The 20835-nt window shown below is 43.4% G+C and overlaps 1 protein-coding gene across 1 annotated transcript in view; it reads left to right on the forward strand.

Annotated features, from left to right (window-relative positions):
* The first annotated feature begins 1180 nt into the window (after positions 1-1180).
* The window catches only part of FASN (fatty acid synthase), a 108712-nt gene continuing 89057 nt past the window's right edge, over positions 1181-20835 (forward strand). The window contains exons 1-6 of the mRNA XM_077251392.1: positions 1181-1329; positions 13797-13930; positions 14214-14366; positions 16526-16699; positions 16827-17027; positions 20560-20682. Coding sequence (XP_077107507.1) covers positions 13804-13930; positions 14214-14366; positions 16526-16699; positions 16827-17027; positions 20560-20682 — 778 coding nt within the window. The 5' untranslated portion in view covers positions 1181-1329; positions 13797-13803. The remainder of the gene's footprint in view (positions 1330-13796; positions 13931-14213; positions 14367-16525; positions 16700-16826; positions 17028-20559; positions 20683-20835) is intronic.

The raw sequence follows: 20835 nt of genomic DNA on the forward strand, positions 1-20835 counted from the left end.
CTGGCACTTTATTATAGGGGCATCTGTGGCTGGCACTTTATTAGAGGGCCATCTGTGGCTGGCACTTTATTATAGGGGCATCTGTGGCTGGCACTTTATTAGAGGGGCATCTGTGGCTGGCACTTTATTATAGGGGCATCTGTGGCTGGCACTTTATTATGGGGCATCTGTGGCTGGCACTTTATTATAGAGGCATCTGTGGCTGGCACTTTATTAGAGGGGCATCTGTGGCTGGCCCCTTTTTTAGAGGGGCATCTGTGGCTGGCACTTTATTATGGGGCATCTGTGGCTGGCACTTTATTATGGGGCATCTGTGGCTGGCACTTTATTATAGAGGCATATGTGGCTGGCACTTTATTATAGGGGCATCTGTGGCTGGCACTTTATTAGAGGGGCATCTGTGGCTGGCACTTTATTAGAGGGGCATCTGTGGCTGGCACTTTATTAGAGGGTCATCTGTGGCTGGCACTTTATTAGAGGGGCATCTGTGGCAGGCACTTTATTATAGCGACATCTGTGGCTGACACTTTATTAGAGGGTACATCTGTGGTTGGCACTTGATTAGAGGGGCATATGTGGCTGGAACATTATTATAGGGGCATCTGTGGCTGCAAGATTATTATTATAGGGGCATCTGTGGCTGGCACTTTATTATAGGGGCATCTGTGGCTGGCACTTTATTAGAGGGTCATCTGTGGCTGGCACTTTATTAGAGGGGCATCTGTGGCTGGCACTTTATTAGAGGGGCATCTGTGGCAGGCACTTTATTAGAGGGGCATCTGTGGCAGGCACTTTATTAGAGGGGCATCTGTGGCTGGCACTTAATCATGGGGTAGGTGCACATCCCCATGGGGGCATCTGTGTCAGCTCATGCAATGTGTACCGGGTGATTGGCCCTTAGGAGCAGACGTGAGGGCCACTTGCAGCTGGCACATGGAGCCATTCCAGGGTGTCATGGAGCGGCAGCTTTCGGGTCAGGGCTGCTGGCTCGGTCGGTATTTCCCAGCACACAGGTCTCCCTCAGGTTCCTGCTCTCCCCCCTCTGCAGAGGTTGCACGTTTGGGGTGGGGATGGGGGGCTGAATCACCCCGGAGCCCGGCCTCCCCTCATTGGACGGCGGCGGCGAGAAGCTGTCAGCCCATGTGGCGTGGCCGGCGGAGGATGTCTGTCATTTAAATAGACGGTGCTGCTCGGAGAGAGACATCCCAGAGACTGCACCAGCAGGGAGGGGGCACCGGGGAGACATCACCAGGGAGGAGACATCTGCTGCTGCATCACCTGCCCATTGCCAGGGAGAGCTCAGCACAGACACAGCCGAGGAGGCAGCAGGTAAGTGCCCAGATCTAGGACCCCAGAAGATGGATGGAGCAGGGGGAGGGACAGCAGTCAGCAGCTCTGGACGAGGCATAAATGTGCCATTATATCCTGGGAGGATGGCATTGCCAGGATGCTGCTCTGCCATGCATGATACCCCCAGCATGGCATCCCTGGTAGGGCTGGTGAGTGGTGGTGGGGTTTTCACCTTCCAACACTTGATGACAAATGTGTTTTATACTAGACCAGGGGTGTAGATGATTTATTATTCTCCATATTATTAGTTCTGTAAAATAATAATGAAATATTGTGTAGGAGGGTACATTGTGAACATGGTGAATTCACAGAAGGATGACAAGCCACATGTAGCTGCCATGGAGGCCCCAAGAGCAGAAGGCCCACACTATGCACACTATGGTGGGCATATTATCAGTGTCTATGGGATGTAAAATGTGCTCCTCGGGCGCGCACTGGTGTGTACTGGATCTTACTGGGATGGATCTATACGCATGGCACATAAGTCCTCGTCCCCTTGGTAATGTAGGGCAGCCAGGATGGTGCGCCATGACTGATGCCCACTGTGCTGTTTAATAATGGAGGAGTAGTAGCAGGACAATATGTAGTCAGTAGAAGCCACGTTGCTATATAGTGGCCGGCTCTAGGCTTTGTGGGCACTTGCAGTGCTGTGTGATTCTCCACCAACTGGGTTACCTCTGTGTCATTCCATTATGTTCAGTTTACTTTTATGTTCTAATTTGTCCTTAAAGTGGGACAATCACTAGGTCTAAAGTGTCCAGACTTTGCTCTCATTTTATTCCCGCTACTCCCCTGATTATAATATATTTTCTTCTATAAATCCGCCATATGGTTCCTGAGATATGGGTCTGTTTATGTACTACTGATTCTTAAGGTCTTATACAAGGGGGTGTGGCTCACAGGATTCTCGGGGGCGTGTCTCTAGGGTGCATTATTATCCTTTGGCAAAGACCATAAAAATCAACACTATGTAAAAAGGCCAATTTTTCTCGAAGTATGAAAAAAATGGAGAACACTAAGGGGAGCAACAGTAATAAAATAAGGCAAAACAGGTCTCGTTTAAAGCCCCTATACACCCCAGTCGTCCGAAACCACCAACCTCAGCCCGATAGGCCAGCCATCTAATGTGGCAGATACTTCACGTACAGTCTGGTCCACTAGTAAAGGTAGCCATTTTGATCACTTGATAGGATATTAGGGATTTGCTATTTATGCATAAGTTCACTATAGTAACAGAAACACCCTTTGAGTACCAAAATTATGTATAATGGGCACCATTGCGCCTTCATTTTTTTCTAGGATGCCATCTTCTTACATCTCAAGGGATCTCCATAGGTGGCCTCCCCCTTTAAATTTAACGTTTGGGGACCTCCACTTGTTTTGTTTTTTCAGCCACTCGTGGGGAATTAATATAAATGGAGGCAAATTCTGCAAATAACGTTACCTGCTAAGTTCGAAGGAAAGAAATACGTTTTAGCACCTGAGCGCAGAGGTGAACACATTACTGAAGACTTTAGGAACCTGGTTATTTTGACGCCATATAATAAGAACTACATAAATATCAATAGGAATCACGAAAAGTAAGATGCCACCATCACCATTGAGGAACACTGTAATCTGGGCCTAGGATTCCTCTACCCTTGACAGAAGCTATTTCTTCTTTAACATATTCGGCCAGATTCACACATTGACCTGTGGCTTTTTTTTAGGACAATAGCGAATTTCCCCTTAATAAATTGCATCTTACGGGACATGGCCACAGGTGAATTCACATATTCTGCTGGCTTCATAGTCAGTGAATGGTCCACGATTGCCTAATCGTCCAAAAATCTCCTAGTCCCATCTCAGGCGCTTTATATATATATAGGCCGGTCTGAAAATTGCGGTCTGTGCGTGGACCCTGAAATATGGACGTGTGAAGCTGGGGTCAGATGTGTTCATTCATACTCATAATTGACAACTCATTTTCTCCAGGTGGTTCCCTTTTAAGGGGTTCTCCAACAATAACTTTCAACTACATGTCAAACATATATGTCCTAAGGAGAACCTCACTAATGTCCACAATGAAAGGTCTTGACATAGGTATTTTTAAGGTTGGCCATACCATTGGTGCAACCTGAGGCCCAAGATGTAAGGGGGCCCACTTCCACCTCCAAAGCAAAACGCAGCTTCTACCACAGTACCAATGTTCTTGCACAGGGGCCCTCATCAATCTGTGTCCTCCACTTGGTAGATTAATATTGGAATACCCTTTAAAATCTTGAAACTAGTATGGGGTTAACCCTATCATGGACCACAGCAAACTGAATCTACAAATTCATACGATGCAATAAGGGAATCTCTTCATCTCCTTGATCAATCCGGGCTTCCACATAACAGGTCATCGTAGGGCACGATTAATCCCCTCAGAATCCTTCGTGGCATCAATGCTGGGCGCTTCACAGAGGAGGCATTTTCCGAGCGGACACGGAGAAGCATGCATGTGTTAAGATGGAGCTCAGCTTGGTAGGCACAAAATGCCTTCCCCTTACAGTAGCTGCTCGAATGTAGCACGCTCCTGCATCCTGTAGAGAGGCATTCTGGTTCACAGCTAGGGACGAACTAGGCCTCATGGCTGCCAGAGGAGGAAAGGCCCCTCTGCTAATTTCACACAGCTTTGTGTTCATTTTGGAGCGGAGCAGCCCCTCCTGTCCCATATTACCCGTATTGGTGAACCTTCTCTGTAACACTATGACGTAAAATATTGTAGGGTATAATATATAAATGACAAAGTCAGATAATATACAGTATAGATATATAGAGGTGCATAACTATAAAAGCTAATAAAGGCTAACAAATTGGATATTATTTTTTATACAAATCTTAATGTTATTCAATATTATCTCCATTTCTTTGGAAAGCTGCTTCATGATATATACAGCCTCCCCGGCCTAGATGTGAGGCTGTACATTAATCCTCCTTACCATAAATCCTCCTTACCATGCCGCTGTGAAGACAGCTATACATGTTATTAGGACAGCTCGGGGGGCTGTAATGGTTATGCTATTCTTTGTCACCAAGCTATCCCCCAGACCAGGGAACATGGCAGTCTATAATTGATTTATTACCTATCGCTTATACTGTATATTCACACATTGAATGGAAATTTGCACTGAAGCTCTGTTCATTGTTTACAAATGGTCGTCACCGGTGGGTGGGAGTATCAGGTCTTTGACCCCCAACAATCTGATATTGATTATCTATCCTCAGGATAGGTCATATCAGTATTATATGACTGGACAACCCCTTTAACTATAATTATTATTCCTATAATTAAACAACAATGGCTTCCCACTGCACGGATAAGGCCTCATAAATGTATTGTGGTAGACATATTGCTCATAGTGTTTAATCACTGATTCCTGTCAGTGTATGCCCCTCTACTGACCCTTGTCCTATATCAGCCTACTGTAAGGACTGGGAGCAAATCTTTTTGTGTGTAGCTCCCATGGGGTGTTTGTGGGTGGTTGGGTACGCTAGTCCCGATTGTGTGAGAATTTTGCAGACTGAGGACCAGGCCTCAGATATCTCCCAGTCTATTTTTTGGAGAAGTTTGACTGAATTTTTCTTACGAGCTTGGACTGTAGAGTAGGGACATGATCCAAATGTGTAGAATAAAGTGTATTATGCGGTCTCACTGTTTTCTAGGCTGTTGTCAGAGTTTGATACAAGGGCTGAGTAGATTGTTAGGGTGCTCACACACATTATATGGCTGTCGGGTGATGGCTATTTCCACTGTATCCCTCATACACATAAAAGCTCACCTCAGATGAGCGTTCATTATAGCTTTTCGTACAGCCTCATATCCACGTAATGTTTCACAACTTCTATGAGATGGGTATCACTTCTATAAATTAAGAAGCACAAGGAGGCCTTCTACGTCCATTGATAACACCAGACAGTGGGTTACTTTATTTTTGAACTTTGTAGATAAAGACACTTTATCCCATTAGACTTCAGCTGACAAAATGGATGTAGCAATGCAGTTGTGTAACACATAGTTATCATAACATGCACAGCTAGTAATGTTCCCTGAGGTATAGCTAGGGGCTTGGTTTAGGGGGGACGAAACTTCTCAGTGGGCCCCTAACCAGGTAACCCTGATTACAACGATGGTGGCGCACCCTAATAGTGGATGTAGGAGAACCTCAGCAGATGACCGCGCTGTTACTGAAAAAAAATCTTTATACAAAGATCAACTCTGATATTACCGCCATATAATGACCATATAGTAGTAGATACCAGTGCTGCAGAACATATAAGAGATTAGAGTACTGTTATTGATGGAGACTTACAGCCGATGTTCTTTCTGATGGAGTCGTTCACTTTTCCTGTCTTTTCCATCTGGCCCAGACCAACATGACGACTTCTTCTAGCCAGAACTCGGCTGCCGAAATTACAACAAAGACTCATCTGACCTCACATTTCAGGCACTATCCCCATCTATCCCCATCCTGCTCAACCTCCTCATCCTGCTTATACCCCAATGCTGAGCCGCTGCTGCCATATGTGTCCCTATTACTGCACCTCCTGTGTGGACTCTGTGCCCTCTAATTTTCCTCCTACTGGAGCTCTAGATTCCTCTTTCATTGCACTCGTAAAGTATGATGTCAACAAAAGTGCCCCACAAGAACTAAGATCCCCCTACAGTGAATTCCTCCACAGTACCCTCAACACACACAGTATGATGACCCTACTGTACCCCACGGTATATCAAAGCAGGGTGTGACTAATATAAAAATTAACTTTTAATATATCTGCTAAAATTGGTATAAGTAACCACACAAAAACAACAAGAAAAATTCAAATAAAGGACTCACAGAAAAAATTCCCATTCAGAGGGACTGGAAAAACCACAAAATCCCCAAAATTTTGTAAATAACCATTTGGTATATCAATCTCTTAGGGGAAAAAATCAAATCATATGAGAAACCACATGACATGCACAATCACAAACCGCATATCTCTTATCTCCATCCGTCATATGAAGATGCAGTAACAGTGATTAAAGTATAAGAATTAGAACGATCTCACCTCTGAACTTCCTTCTCTTCTGGTATGGGTAAGACCGCTCAATACTTGCACACTATCTGGGAGGGGGCCCACGATTCTGGCCACACACATACCCGCCCACGCTGTCAGAAAAAATCCCTTAACCCCAAGGTAGAAGACACATTTGTCCCTCCATCCCACTCCCCTTGTTCCCACTCATCTGCTGGTAAGCATTGCACCTTTTGCTAGTTACTTCCGCACTTTATATGAAAGATAGACAGGTGTTACTTTATCCTTAGTCACTTTATGGATGCATGCTGACCTCCAGGTGTCCACTTTTGGATGCACTGCTCCCTCAGGGTTATGGTCTTTGGACCTTTATGTTATTTTTTCAGGGACTCATGTGCAATGTGAGGTGGTGATAGGTGGGGGGGTGGGGTATATAGCAATCTGCATTGTTTATGGCTCTTTATGTACTGTTGAGATGTTTTATCTTTTCTACAAATTAATAGAGTTATATGACTATTTTTACCGGATGTAATCAGTTTGCTCCTTTTTCTCGTATTTTTGTCTGATGTTTATTGGAGCTGAGGTTGTTTGAACAGGGGTTGCGGACAATTTGTGTCGCTACCCCTGTTTCTCAAATATGTATATGGGATTTCTGTTGCTATCCCATAGACCATATAGTATAAAGCAACCCATAGCCCATACGGTATACTGTACCCCATAGTCCGTACAGTATAATGTACCCCATAGTCCATACAGTGTAATGCACCCTATAGCCCATATAGTATAATGCACCCCATAGACCATACAGTATAATGTACCCCTTAGCCCATACAGTAAATTGAACCCCATAAACAATACAGTATAATGTACCCCTTAGACCATATAGTATAATGCACCCCATAGTCCGTACAGCATTGTGCACCACATAGTCTGTACAGCATAGTGCACCCCATAGTCCTTACAGCATAGTGCACCCCATAGTCTGTACAGCATAATGCACCCCATAGCCTATACACTATAATGCACCCTATAGTCCATACAGTATAATGCATCTCATAAACCATACAGTATAAAACACTCCATAGCCCATACAGTATAATGTACCCTATAGTCCATACAGTATAATGTACCCCATAGTCCATACAGTATAATGCACCCTATAGCCCATATAGTATAATGCACCCCATAGACCATACAGTATAATGTACCCCTTAGCCCATAGAGTAAATTGAACCCCATAAACCATACAGTATAATGTAGCCCTTAGCCCATATAGTATATGCACCCCATAGTCCGTACAGCATAATGCACCCCATAGCCTATACACTATAATGCACCCCATAGTCCATACAGTATAATGCATCCTATAGACCATACAGTATAATCTACCCCTTAACCCATACAGTATAATTAACCTCATAGTCCTTACAGTATAATGTACCCCATAGTCCATACAGTATAATGTACTCCTTAGCCTATATAGTATAATGCACCACATAGACCATACAGTGCCTCTCATAGCCCTCAATATAGTTTTATGTTCACCACAATGTTCTTAAAAAAAAGATTCAATAGTCACCTCTCCTCCTCCGATCTCCGCAGCGTCACAGATCTCAGCGCAGAGGACATAATGTAGTGACGTCAGATGCTGAGGAAGTATGATATGGAAGAAATGGTCACCTCCACCGTCATTGCTGCCAGCCGTATCAGCAGATGCCGATACAGTTGAATTTGCGGGGTACAGTGCCGAGCCCCCCGTCCCATAACGGCAGTGCAGAGAGATCGTGTCTCCCTGCTCTGCTGCAGACTTTTAACTGTTTCTGCCCCCCCCCCCCCCCCCCCCCCCGGTAGCTGTGCTACAGGATGTGCCAGTATACTTATTTGACCCCATTATATAAAACCATTATGATTCGTGAAGATCCTTACTGATGCCCTATTTGAAGGTGGTCACTAGTGATGAGCGAACATGCTGGGATAAGGTGTTATCTGAGCATGCTCGAGTGCTAACCGAGTGTTAGGCTAGGTTCACATTAGCGTTTCTGTGCTCAGCGTATCATCTGCATACACAAACTCATGCCAAAATGGAGGCAAACGCATGCTTACGCCTCCGCATCATCTTACGCATGACACACAAAAAACATGCTGCGTGTGCATGCGTTGTGCCATGTGTTTGCGTTTTTTATGCGCATGGTGGAGTTGGTGACATCATTTCCTGGACATGTGCAGTCTAAAGCATGCATGCGTATCGAACGCATGCGTACACATCTCCTTGTGTACCAGTGTGTTTCCATAGACAGTAATGTGTTTTTTGACACACATCCTCAATCGCACGCACGTACATGATTGCGCAATATTTGACGCCTCAAAAAATGCAACATGTTGCGTTCGCCAGACACCGCAAAATGACGCATGTGTATGCATCCGCATGTGAATGCATGCCAACGCGTGTCCCTGTGTACACCATGTTAAATATATGTACGCATGACGCCTGCGGATCTATGTGGATCATACGCTGCACACAGAAACGCTAAGGTGAACCCGGCCTTAGCGGTTGCATCTTTTGGATTGTCTGTTTATTAGGCAATTCCTGCATGTGTTGCGGCTGTAGAACAGCCACGAGACATGCAGCCGCGGGGTCTCAAACATATTATTCGAGCACGCTCAAGTCACTCAGTTAGCACTCGAGCATGCTCAGATAACACCTTATCCTAGCATGTTCGCTCATTACTAGTAGTCTCTCACCAGAGATCTGAAGCCTGGCCACAGAACATCAAAGAAAGGGAGAATCACATGAATTTTATCATAAGTAATCATAATATTTATCTTAAAATTATGGATTTACAGATATTGGAAGACAAATGTGAAAAATATTCTTCATTCTCTTCTTTATGTTTTGAATTGTTGTGGAGTATCTGATATCTTTTATAATAATTAATTATTTTTAAATAATACAAGTAAGGGATGATTTAGAGAAAGCATTAAAGGGAATCTGTCACCAGGTGTTTGCTACCCCATAGGCAGAAAGAAAGAATAAGACGTCAGTTATAGGTAACACACAAATGGCGACTCTTCATACAAATAGTAGTATAAAGGAGAATTGAGAGTCAAAACTAGCCAATGTAATTTTACAATCAATTGAATTTTATTTCAAAGAATCAAATACATAAAAATACCATCAATTAATGAATAATAAATAACAACTAGCAACTACATCCTAAGTACATCAAAGAAGCTTTCCAGGACATGACGGGACACAAATAGATCGCAATAAATACTACTCCCCAGTCATATACGTATCAATGAATGCTATTTCACATATGGGACCTGCTAGCAGTGGCAAGCGGTGGTTTAAACCCAGTAGTCTGCTATAAAGTGCATTATCCAAGGGAAATGCCCACACATCATGAAACCGTCATTATAAATATAAAGAACAAACAGGGTGCACGCCCCCTGAGGAAGCGACGAGATTTGCACGCGAAACGCGCGTTGGGGTTTTGCGATCCAGGATCTACGCGGGACGCTTGCACACACATGGGTAAATCCATTTAATTATGTTTGTTCTTTATATTTATAATGACGGTTTCATGATGTGTGGGCATTTCCCTTGGATAATGCACTTTATAGCAGACTACTGGGTTTAAACCACCGCTTGCCACTGCTAGCAGGTCCCATATGTGAAATAGCATTCATTGATACGTATATGACTGGGGAGTAGTATTTATTGCGATCTATTTGTGTCCCGTCATGTCCTGGAAAGCTTCTTTGATGTACTTAGGATGTAGTTGCTAGTTGTTATTTATTATTCATTAATTGATGGTATTTTTATGTATTTGACCCATAGGCAGAAAGCTGCAGGCTGGGCTATACAGAGCTCATGAATATGGAGGACTACATTGTAGGAGGTTTACTGGTCCTAATGATAATCTCATGCTGATACTGTGATTTTATCAAAACTTAAGCCAGCAGCCCAGTAAGTGACACATCGCTGGGATCGGGGTAACTGACCCTACATCATGGTGCTCTCAAATTAGGTGGTAAAAATCTGATGATAGATTCCCTTTATCATAGTAAGTGTACAGAGTACATGTTATTGCCAAATTCAGATGGTAGAGATTTACCCACTTCCACTAGGAATCTTTGCCAAGCATTGTATGAATGAAGGCGTCCAGGGCAGGAGCGTTAGCGTATTTCCGAGTATATGTCACAGAGTTGTCTAGAGAAGGCAGATCCTCTTATACACCACGGGTGGCACTCTGGACACTTTTTTGTTTTTGTGCTTTTTGCTACTGCCTTTGGATCCTGAAACTTTACTATTACCTTCTACAGTGACTAAATGTGGGATTTCATGTACGTCTGTGACCTTCTCTGTCCTAATTCATAGTAGTAGGTTACAATTAGTTACAAATACATTGTAAATTGTGCAATCATGTAACGTGTGTTGTCATCTAGCGCTAATCTAAAATATACTGTATATAGCCTCAAAGGTTATTATAGGACAAGGGCATGTCCTGTATGTCACACATTGTGCTCTTAGCATTTATGACGAGACCTCTTGTTACACTACTCTATACACAGTAAAATGTGTCTGTCTATTTTCCATTCTTCAAACTCGTCAGCGCACGCGAAGATTGTGCCCATAGGCCCCATGCATGCGCCATATGCAAAAGGAGGTTCTTCTGTATCAGTATACCTTGTTCTTACTTTATAAGAAAGCACAGACTGCTGCACCCCCTACCTGGAGCGACACTTTGATCAAAATGTATACAGTGCGGTATGTGTTTTTTACAATAGGACTCAATGGTCACTATGTCACTCTCTGCCGTCTGATGTGACAGTCACGCTCGCGGGCCAGACCCTCACGTTCATCATCATTGACAGTGAGGGTGATCAATGAGTACAAAAGGCTGTCACTAGAGGTGGCGAGTTCTCCTTCAATAAAAGTCTTCAAACAGAGGCTGGACAGACATCTGTCTGGGATGGTTTAGTGACTCCTGCATCGAGCAGGGGGTTGGACCTGATGACCCTGAAGTCCCTTGCAACTCTAATATTCTATGATCATTGTCTCATGTTTTTCTGCATGGATGGACAGAAATTCCCTTTAGGCCACGTTCACATGCTGCGGGTTCCTCTGCGGGTTAATCCCGCAGCGGAATTGAAAATCTGCAGGGCAAAACCGCTGCGGTTATCCCTGCAGATTTATCGCGGTTTGTTCCGCGGTTTCCGCTGCGGGATTACTCCTGTACTATTGATGCTGCATATGCAGCAATATGCAGCATCAATAGTAATGGTAAAAATAATAAAAATTGGCTATACTCACCCTCTGATGTCGCGATCTCCCCGGCGCTGCAAGCGGCTGTGCCGACAAGGACCTTCGTGACGTCACGGTCATGTGACCGCGGCGTCATCACGGTCATGTGACCGCGACGTCACCACAGGTCCTGTTCGGCACAGCAACTGAGACCGGACGCCGCGGGCAGCGCTGAGAGGTGAGTATAGCATGATTTTTTATTTTAATTCTTTTTTTTACACCCAAATATGGTTCCCAGGGCCTGGAGGAGAGTCTCCTCTCCTCCACCCCGGGTACCATCCGCACATTATCCGCTTAACTTCCCGCAACGTGGGCACAGCCCCATGCGGGAAGTTAGCGGTTCAATGCATTTCTATGGGTGCAGAATCGCTGCGATTCTGCACCAAGAAGTGACATGGTCCTTCTTTTTTTCTGCAGAAAATCCGCGCGGATTTTCCACAGAAAAAAAGGATCGTTGGCACAGCGGGTTTTGTTTTCCATTAGGTTACATTGTACTGTAACCTACATGGAAAAAGGATGCGGACCCACAGCTGCAAAACAGCTGCGGGTCCGCAGCAAAACCCGCAGCGTGTGAACATAGCCTAAGACACGTTCCAAAATCTTGTAGAAAGCCTTCAGAGAAAAGTGGAAGCTGTTTTGCAACAAAAGGAGAAACAACTCCATAGTAATGCTGATAGGCTTAGAATGGGATGTCATGGATGCTCCTGTAGACACCTGCCATGGCTTCCAACTCTAACATTCTATGATCGTTGTCTCATGTTCTTCTGGATGAATGGTCAGAAATTCCCACATACACGTTCCAAAATCTTGTAGAAAGCCTTTGGAGAAAAGTGGAAGCTGTTTTGGAACAAAAGGAGAAGCAACTCCATATTAATGCCGATAGGCTTAGAATGGGATGTCATGGATGCTCCTGTAGATACCTGCCATGGTCCCTATACGTTTGTCCATATCATGTATTTTTATGTACACAAATGCTTTCAAGTCTAGTAGTAATATCATGTTTTCTCGACATTTCCTATGACACTTGTTCATTTGATGTATATTTTATGGACATTGAGTAGGTGGGTAATTAATTGCTTGGGCAACGGCTGCTGATCTCTGACGTATCATGGTTGTCTGACCTATGATCCCTTCCTTTCTAAATCAGACAGTGCACCAATTAACATCTATGTCCAAAGTGATATTTTTCATTGATCATGACACAATATTAATTGTACTTACGTCTCATATTCCGGTCTGGATTATTCCATGAGTAAAAGTGACTTTACCATTTGGTCTTCTTCATAATAGCGCCCCGGCCCAAAATGGCTGAATTGTTCTCTGTGATGATCTTACATCAGGACACCAATTGTTTTATTATTTTTTTCCTGTATGTTAGTGGCATTATTTGTGGTCTATATCGAACTGTTATGTGTTCATGTATGACAGGCACCATATAGAACTATTAATTGGAAAGTATTGTGTATGGGCTAGTAAGGGGACACCTTTGGCCCACAGGACCCTATAGATTGTGCTTTAACTCTTGGGATTTTCAATAAATAGCACAGACTTAAAATCACATTATCCCTACAGCTCGATCATAGGGGTCTCACATACTAAACTAGTAAGTAGACAGCTGCCATTCAAGGGATGTATTAGGTAACAGAAAACATTGACATGACAGGTAATTAAACCATGGACTAGGTATATTGGTGAAATGGGCAAATGGTAAACTCTAACGCATGGGTGATCTGTGTCTAAACCAGAACTGTAGAAAAAAGAAATGCACCACACATCCAACAATCATACGTTGATCTAATGCCGCTATGCAAAAATGTACAAAACTGAACATGAGGTTCTTATGGTATGAAGCCCACTGCCACGTCATGGCGAACCTCTCAGTGGGTTCCTAGCCTAAAAGTGCCCCAGTAGGGTGGCCAATATGGTGCCTCACAGCGCCCATGCTAGAAGGCTGAGTCCCCATGGCTCCAGGACACACTGTCCCACAGGCACAAAGCCACAGCAACAATGGCTGCCACACAGCACCAACACCAAGGCAATGGATGTACCTCAGTTACCTAAATTCTACATCTCAATGTTGCTTTTTTTTTCCCCACAGAATAAATATGGAGGACATCGTGATAGCAGGAATAGCGGGAAGGCTCCCGGAATCGGACAATCTGCAGGAATTCTGGGAAAACCTAATAGGAGGAGTGGACATGGTAACAGAAGATGACAGAAGGTGGAAACCAGGTAACTGATGATGTTGATGGCACTAATAAATGATAATGTTGGTGGCTGTGCTAACTAATAATGTCATTTGACTGCTAATGTCTGTGGCTGCACAACATAATAATGTCGGTGGCTGCACTACCTGATAATGTCTGTGTTGCTCTATTAAGTTGTAATAGGGAGCATGATGATTATGGGATGTGTGATCTATCTGTTAATAATGGTATCTGTTAATAATGGTGAAGAGAGGGTTTCATATTATTGTACTACATGTCAATACATTATTTTTATTGGCATTTTCTAGGACTGTATGGATTACCAACAAGAAATGGAAAACTCAAAGAAATTAATAAATTTGATGCCTCTTTTTTTGGAGTCCACCCTAAGCAAGCTCATACCATGGACCCTCAGTTACGCTTACTTTTAGAAATTTGCTATGAAGCCATAGTAGATGGAGGTAAGATCTAGGTTTCAACTTTATTTTCATTAGATTTCTTTCTTTCTGTATTTCAAACATTGGTGATTGATATCAATTCCTGTTCATTTATCGATGGTAATTATTGTCATACAGTTTGTGTTAAACACACGATACGGGCTTTCTGTAGTGATGAACTCTACAAAATAAAGTAGATGGAGACCATGTTGAAATTCTCCATGTAGAACATGGATGTCAAACTCAAATACACATGTAGTATATAGCACAGCGACGTACTATATAACACAGCCCACGCAGTATATAACACAGCCCATGCAGTATATAACACAGCCCATGCAGTATATAACACAGCCCACGTAGTATATAACACAGCCGGCCGCGACCAATCAGTGACCTGGGATTTCCGTTACAGACAAACAGACAAACAGATGGAAGTACCCCTTAGGCAATTACATATAAGGATTATGTTAGTTCAATAAAAAGCATATGGCCAAATGGCCTAATTTAAATATGTAATAACAAAAGATAAAAAATCTTGAATAATAAAGATAATAAAAGTATGATGCAAAAAATAGAGCCCATAAACACAGTATGATACTCCCACAGTGAATTGCTCCACGGTAACTTCCACACTCATGGTATGATGACTCTACTGTACTCCCCTCTCTCAATCCCCCCAACAAATAATGGTGACGCTATCACAGTATGAACTATAATAGTACTATAGTACCAACTGTAATTCTCACACAGCCCTCCATACAGTATAATAGCCACAAACAGTGTTCCATACAAATTAATGGGCCCCACATAGTCCTTCATAGAGTATAACAGGACCCTGCATTGCCTTTTATGCAGTATATTGGCCCCACAAAGTGTTCTATACAATATATTGGCCACAAAAAAGTACTCCTTACAGTATAATGGCCCCACATAGTGCTCCATACAGTATAATGATCTCACATAGTCCTCCATAGAGTATAATGGCCCTACATAGTGCTCCAAACAGTATAATGGGCCCCCATAGTTCTCAATACACTATAATGGGCACCACATAGTGCTCCATACAGTATAATGTCCACAAAATGTGCTCCATACAGTATTATGGCCCCACATTGCGCTCCATACAGTATAATGGCCACAAAAAGTGCTCCATACAGTACAATGGCCCCACATTGTGCTACATACAGTATAATGGCCCAACATAGTGCTCCATACAATATAATGGCCTCATATAGTGCTGCATATAGTATAATGGCCCCACATAGTGCTTCATACAGTATAATGGCCCCACATAGTGCTCCATACAGTAAAATTGGCTCACATAGTGCTCCATACAGTTTAATGGCCCCACATAGTGCTCTATACAGTATAATTGGCTCACATAGTGCTCCAGAAGGTATAATGGCCCCAAATAGTACTCCATAAAGTATAATGACGACAAACAGTGCTCCATACAGTATAATGGCCCCACATAGTGCTCCATACAGATAATGGCCCCACATAGTGCTCCATACAGTATGGTGACCTCCAATTGTTCTCAATAAAGTATAATGGTCTCATATAGTGCTCCATACATCATAAAGGGCCTCACATAGTGATCCATATAGTATAATAGGCCCCACCTTTAAAAAACATAAATACTCACCTCTGCCTGTTCCCCCGCTGCTCCGGTATCTTCAAGGTGTCTTCAGATCCTCCGCACATCACGGTTCAGCGGGTGTGTTGTAATGACATCATCATGCCCACTGCGCTCAGATGTCAGAGGGGGGAATGATGGGAGAGGGAACATGAGTTGCAAGTGCGATGCTGGATGGGGTGGGCCAAATATTCTCATGGGACACACCCGGCGTCGCAAGCCAAATATACTCGCCCTGCGGGGCAGAGTTTGATATATGTTATGTAGAAGGAAAGGGCAGTTTAATGTTTGGCTATTCTATGACCCTTATTTGCTAAATTTGTAGAGATGGGGCCAATCTGAGTTAGGCTGCGCTTCCAGGACCAGTAGCAGCTGGTAAACCATCCCTAGTATTCTACTATCGCTGAGCCAATACTGTGCCAACGTTGGCTCAACAATGGATCTGAATCATGTCAGCTAGTACACAATTAAACTATTTATTTTAACCCTAAACATTTTACTGGTAAAACTGCTTCATATTCTTACAGTACTTCTGTTATTTCAGGTATGAACCCATCAGATCTACGTGGCACAAACACAGGTGTCTGGATAGGTGTCAGTGGGTCTGAAGCAGGAGAGGCCTTCAGCCGGGATCCAGAAGAATTGCTTGGGTACAGCATGACTGGATGCCAACGTGCCATGTTTGCTAACCGCATATCATACTTCTTTGACTTTAAAGGTGGGGGTCAACTATATAGCGTGTGTACCATAGTATTGTAATATTTATATTTTTCATTTTTATTTTTATTTTTTACAAATATTGGTTTTATTTCAGATTTCTTACACATATGTTTTACTTATCTCAGGTCCCAGTTTGGCTATAGACACTGCATGTTCATCCAGTTTATTGGCTTTAGAAAATGCATACAAGGCGATCTACCATGGCCAGTGCAATGCGGCAATCGTTGGTGGAGTCAATTTGCTGCTCAAACCCAACACATCAGTACAGTTTATGAAACTGGGCATGCTGAGTCCGGATGGAACCTGCAAGTCTTTTGATGCCTCAGGTAAATGAATTGTGGCTATCTCATTAGACTCGTTGTAAAGGAAGATCCACAGTTGGTCTTGTATACAAGAACCCCATTGCAGAAACAAGGCCTCATTTTATGGCACCCATAAATGGGACAATTTCAATGTTTTTTCATTCCTATTTGTACCACCCCAATTCCCAAAACAAGAATGGAATGATTTGGAAATCTCATATAATCATATGATATTCACAACAGAACAGAGAGCGCAGATCAGAAGAACGTTAGACATTTTTCACTTCAAAAAATCAACTTGTTTAGAAATTGATGGCATCAACACCTCAAAAAGTTGTCATAGGACCGTATCTAAATTGTGTAGCCTCTCTTTTCACACTAGCCTGTAAACATCTGGGAAGTGAGGAGACCAGTTGTTGGAGTTTCGTAATGCGCCAAATGTTTTCTGTTGGGGAAAGGTCTGGACTGTGGCGGGCTGTTTCATCACCCGAACTCCTTTGTGATGCCATGCTCTTGTGATGGATGCAGTATTTGGTTTAGCATTGTTTTCCTAAAATATACAAGGCCTTCTCTGAAATAGATGTACATATGTTGTTTTAAAACATCTATATGACGCTCAACATTGACAGAGCTTTGGTGGAGAAAAGTTGAACTTGATGGACCTATGTTCAACCTATCTAACTATATATGTAAGCTGCCCAAGCCATAGCCATTAATGGTCTGCACAGACAATGATTTCTAGAAGTGTTTCTTAGCCCATGACATGATTTGCATGACAGATGCCTGTTTTTAATGACCGATGGTCCGTAGATCACAAGTGTCCACGAGTATCCAACATTGACTGTCGGCCTTGTCCCTGGCGCACATGGACTTCTCCAGTATCTCTAAATCTTTTGATGATATAGATGGTGGACTATTCATAGTCTTTTTATTTTTACTTTGAGGAACATTCTTTCTGAAATTGTTCTATCAACTTCTAAATGAGTTAGTTTTTTCAAATGAAATGGAAGGATGTTGTAACAGTCACCTTCTATGTTCTGTTTTCAGTCATGAAGAACATGTGGCTATAAGAGATTTCCTAATCATTGCATTCTTGTTTTCTTTACATTTTGCACAGCGTCCTAACTTTTTGGGAAATGGGGTTATACATCATATGTTGGACAAACCTAACTAGGATAAATGCCTGTTCTCTACAATGGAAGTCTTGTGTTATAATTAGAGCCAACAGAAAATGACATCTCTGCATGGATATCTGAAGGATATTATTGAAACATTGGAGGCCATGTGCTTGAAGAACAACTAAACTTTCAATTTTTTTTCAAATAATTTTGTCCGGCATGGAAAGTTGTGAAACTTTATAAATCACTTTATTAGGGGATTTGTCTTCATTCCTGCTAACAAATTGCTTGTAAGTGGCCTCCACACCACTGTTTCTTCCTAATCTATTTGCCTGCCTTCAGCTTCATTGGTATAATTTGGAGTACTGATGCTGGCAGTGAAAGGATCAACATTAAGGTGTTTTCTGAGCATGCTTGGGTCCTGACCAAGTGTCTTTGGCATGCTCAAAAAGTATGTTCAAGTCCCAGTGGCTGCATGTCTCATGGCTGTTCAACAGCCTGTTTCTTAGGCAATCTCTGCATGTGTTGTGGCTGTCGAATAGCTCCAAAACATGCAGGAGCGGGGACTCCAACATATTATTCGAGCACGCCGAAGTCACTCGGTTAACACCGGAGCATGCTCAGACAACACCTTGCCTCAGCACGTTCGCTTATCTCTAGTCAACACCTTGGGCTACATGACCACATATGTCACATCACACGGAAATCGCAGCGACACATTGCAGCGTCGGATGTAATGATTTCCTATAGTGTCGATTTCCTCTTTTTCCTAGAGTTGATGAGACACAAGTGCAGAGCTCATTCTTTCACTTCCATCATCTGTACTCCAAATACCGTATATACTCGAGTATAAGCCGAGATTTTCAGCCCATTTTTTTAGACTAAAAGTGCCCCTCTCGGCTTATACTCGAGTCATTGTCCCCGGGGGTCGGTGGGGGAGGGAGAGTGGCAGGAGCGGCAGCTGTCACATAATATTCACCCACTCCTGGCACGGTCTCTGCACTTCCCTGCTTCTCCAATGGTCTCTGGTGCCTGCAGCTCTTCCTGTGTTCAGCGGTAACGTGGTACCGCTCATTAAAGTAATGAATATGGACGCGACTCCACTCCCATAGGCGGAGCGCATATTCATTACTTTAATGAGCGGTACCATGTGACTGCTGAACACAGGAACAAGCTGCCGGCACGTGCCGGAGACCATCGGAGAAGCAGGGACTTGCAGACTGCGTCAGGATGGGGTGAGTATGACAGGGGAGGGTGGGCCATGAGATATTCACCTGTCCCCGTTCCACCGCCGGGCTCTGTCTTCCGCGTTCTCTGGCTGTGACGTTCAGGTCAGAGGGCGCGATGACGTGTTTAGAGTGCGCCCTCTGCCTGAACTGTCACTGCAGAGACCCGGAAGACACAGCGGCGTGTGGCGGTGGAACGGGGACAGGTGATTATCGCAAGTGCCAATGTCCTGAGCCCGCTGCGACTTCCGTACCGGGCCCCCATAGCGCGCCGGTGTCCCCACCTGCTCAGGCCCCCGGCACTCAGTACCCAGCGATGAGAGGTGAGTATGTCATTTATTTTTTTTAATCGCAGCAGCAGCAGCATACGGGGCATATTTTTCCATGGAGCATCTTATGGGGCCATCAACCTTTATGGAGCATTATACTGTAAGTGGCATATTTTTCTATGGAGCATCTTATGAGGCCATCAACCTTTGTGCAGTATTATACGGGGCATAGTATTCTATGGAGCATCTTATGGGGCCAATATTAACCTTTTATGCAGCATTATATGGGGCATATTTTAATATGGAGTATCTTATGGGGCCCATCATGAACTGTATGGCGCATTATATGGGGCGTATTTTGTATGGAGCATCTTATGGGCCCATCATGAACTGTATGGAGCATTATATGGGGCTCCTGATTCAATATGGATAGTCAAAAACACTTAACCTACTGATGTCTCAAATAATGTTACTTTTATTGGTATCTATTTTTATTTTTGAAATTTACCAGTAGCTGCTGCATTTCCCACCCTAGGCTTATACTCGAGTCATTAAGTTTTCCCAGTTTTTTGTGGCAAAATTAGGGGTCTCGGGTCGGCTTATACTCGAGTATATACGGTAAATATGTTCTGAAATCAATGCAGCTAAATACCGGCAAATAGACTTGGGAAAATAAGCGGTTTGGAAGCAACTTAAATGCAATTATTTTTAAAGGAATGAAGACAAACTTCCTAATAAAATGATTGTCAAAGTTTCATAACTTTTTATGCTGGCCCCCAAAAATAAAATTATTAAAGTGATGAACAATGGGCTTGTCTATGACACTAAACATAGTACTTCAGAAGTTCGAGTTGGAACAAGTAGATGACAGCATAGCGGGATTAGGAGTCTCCTTGATGTCTTAGCTGATGTTATTTGTGCTCGTTTTATGTCCCTAATTTAGGAAATGGCTATTGTCGCTCTGAAGCTGCTTGCGCTGTCCTGGTCACCAAGAAGGCTCTAGCAAGACGAGTCTATGCTACCATTGTAAACGCTGGGAGCAATACTGATGGCTATAAAGAGCAAGGTGTGTCTACATAGGGCAATAGTGTGTTCTGTGCCGTAGTATAGTGTCATCTAGATTCCTACAAATCATCTTCACATGCCCTGACTTCCCTAGACACAGGAGTCAGACTAAGCCGAGCTGCAGTGTAAAGCATGGGGGAAGGATTGAGCAGGA

This window comes from Ranitomeya variabilis, chromosome 4, assembly GCF_051348905.1.
Source record: "Ranitomeya variabilis isolate aRanVar5 chromosome 4, aRanVar5.hap1, whole genome shotgun sequence".
In the NCBI taxonomy this organism is placed as follows: Eukaryota; Metazoa; Chordata; class Amphibia; order Anura; family Dendrobatidae; genus Ranitomeya; species Ranitomeya variabilis.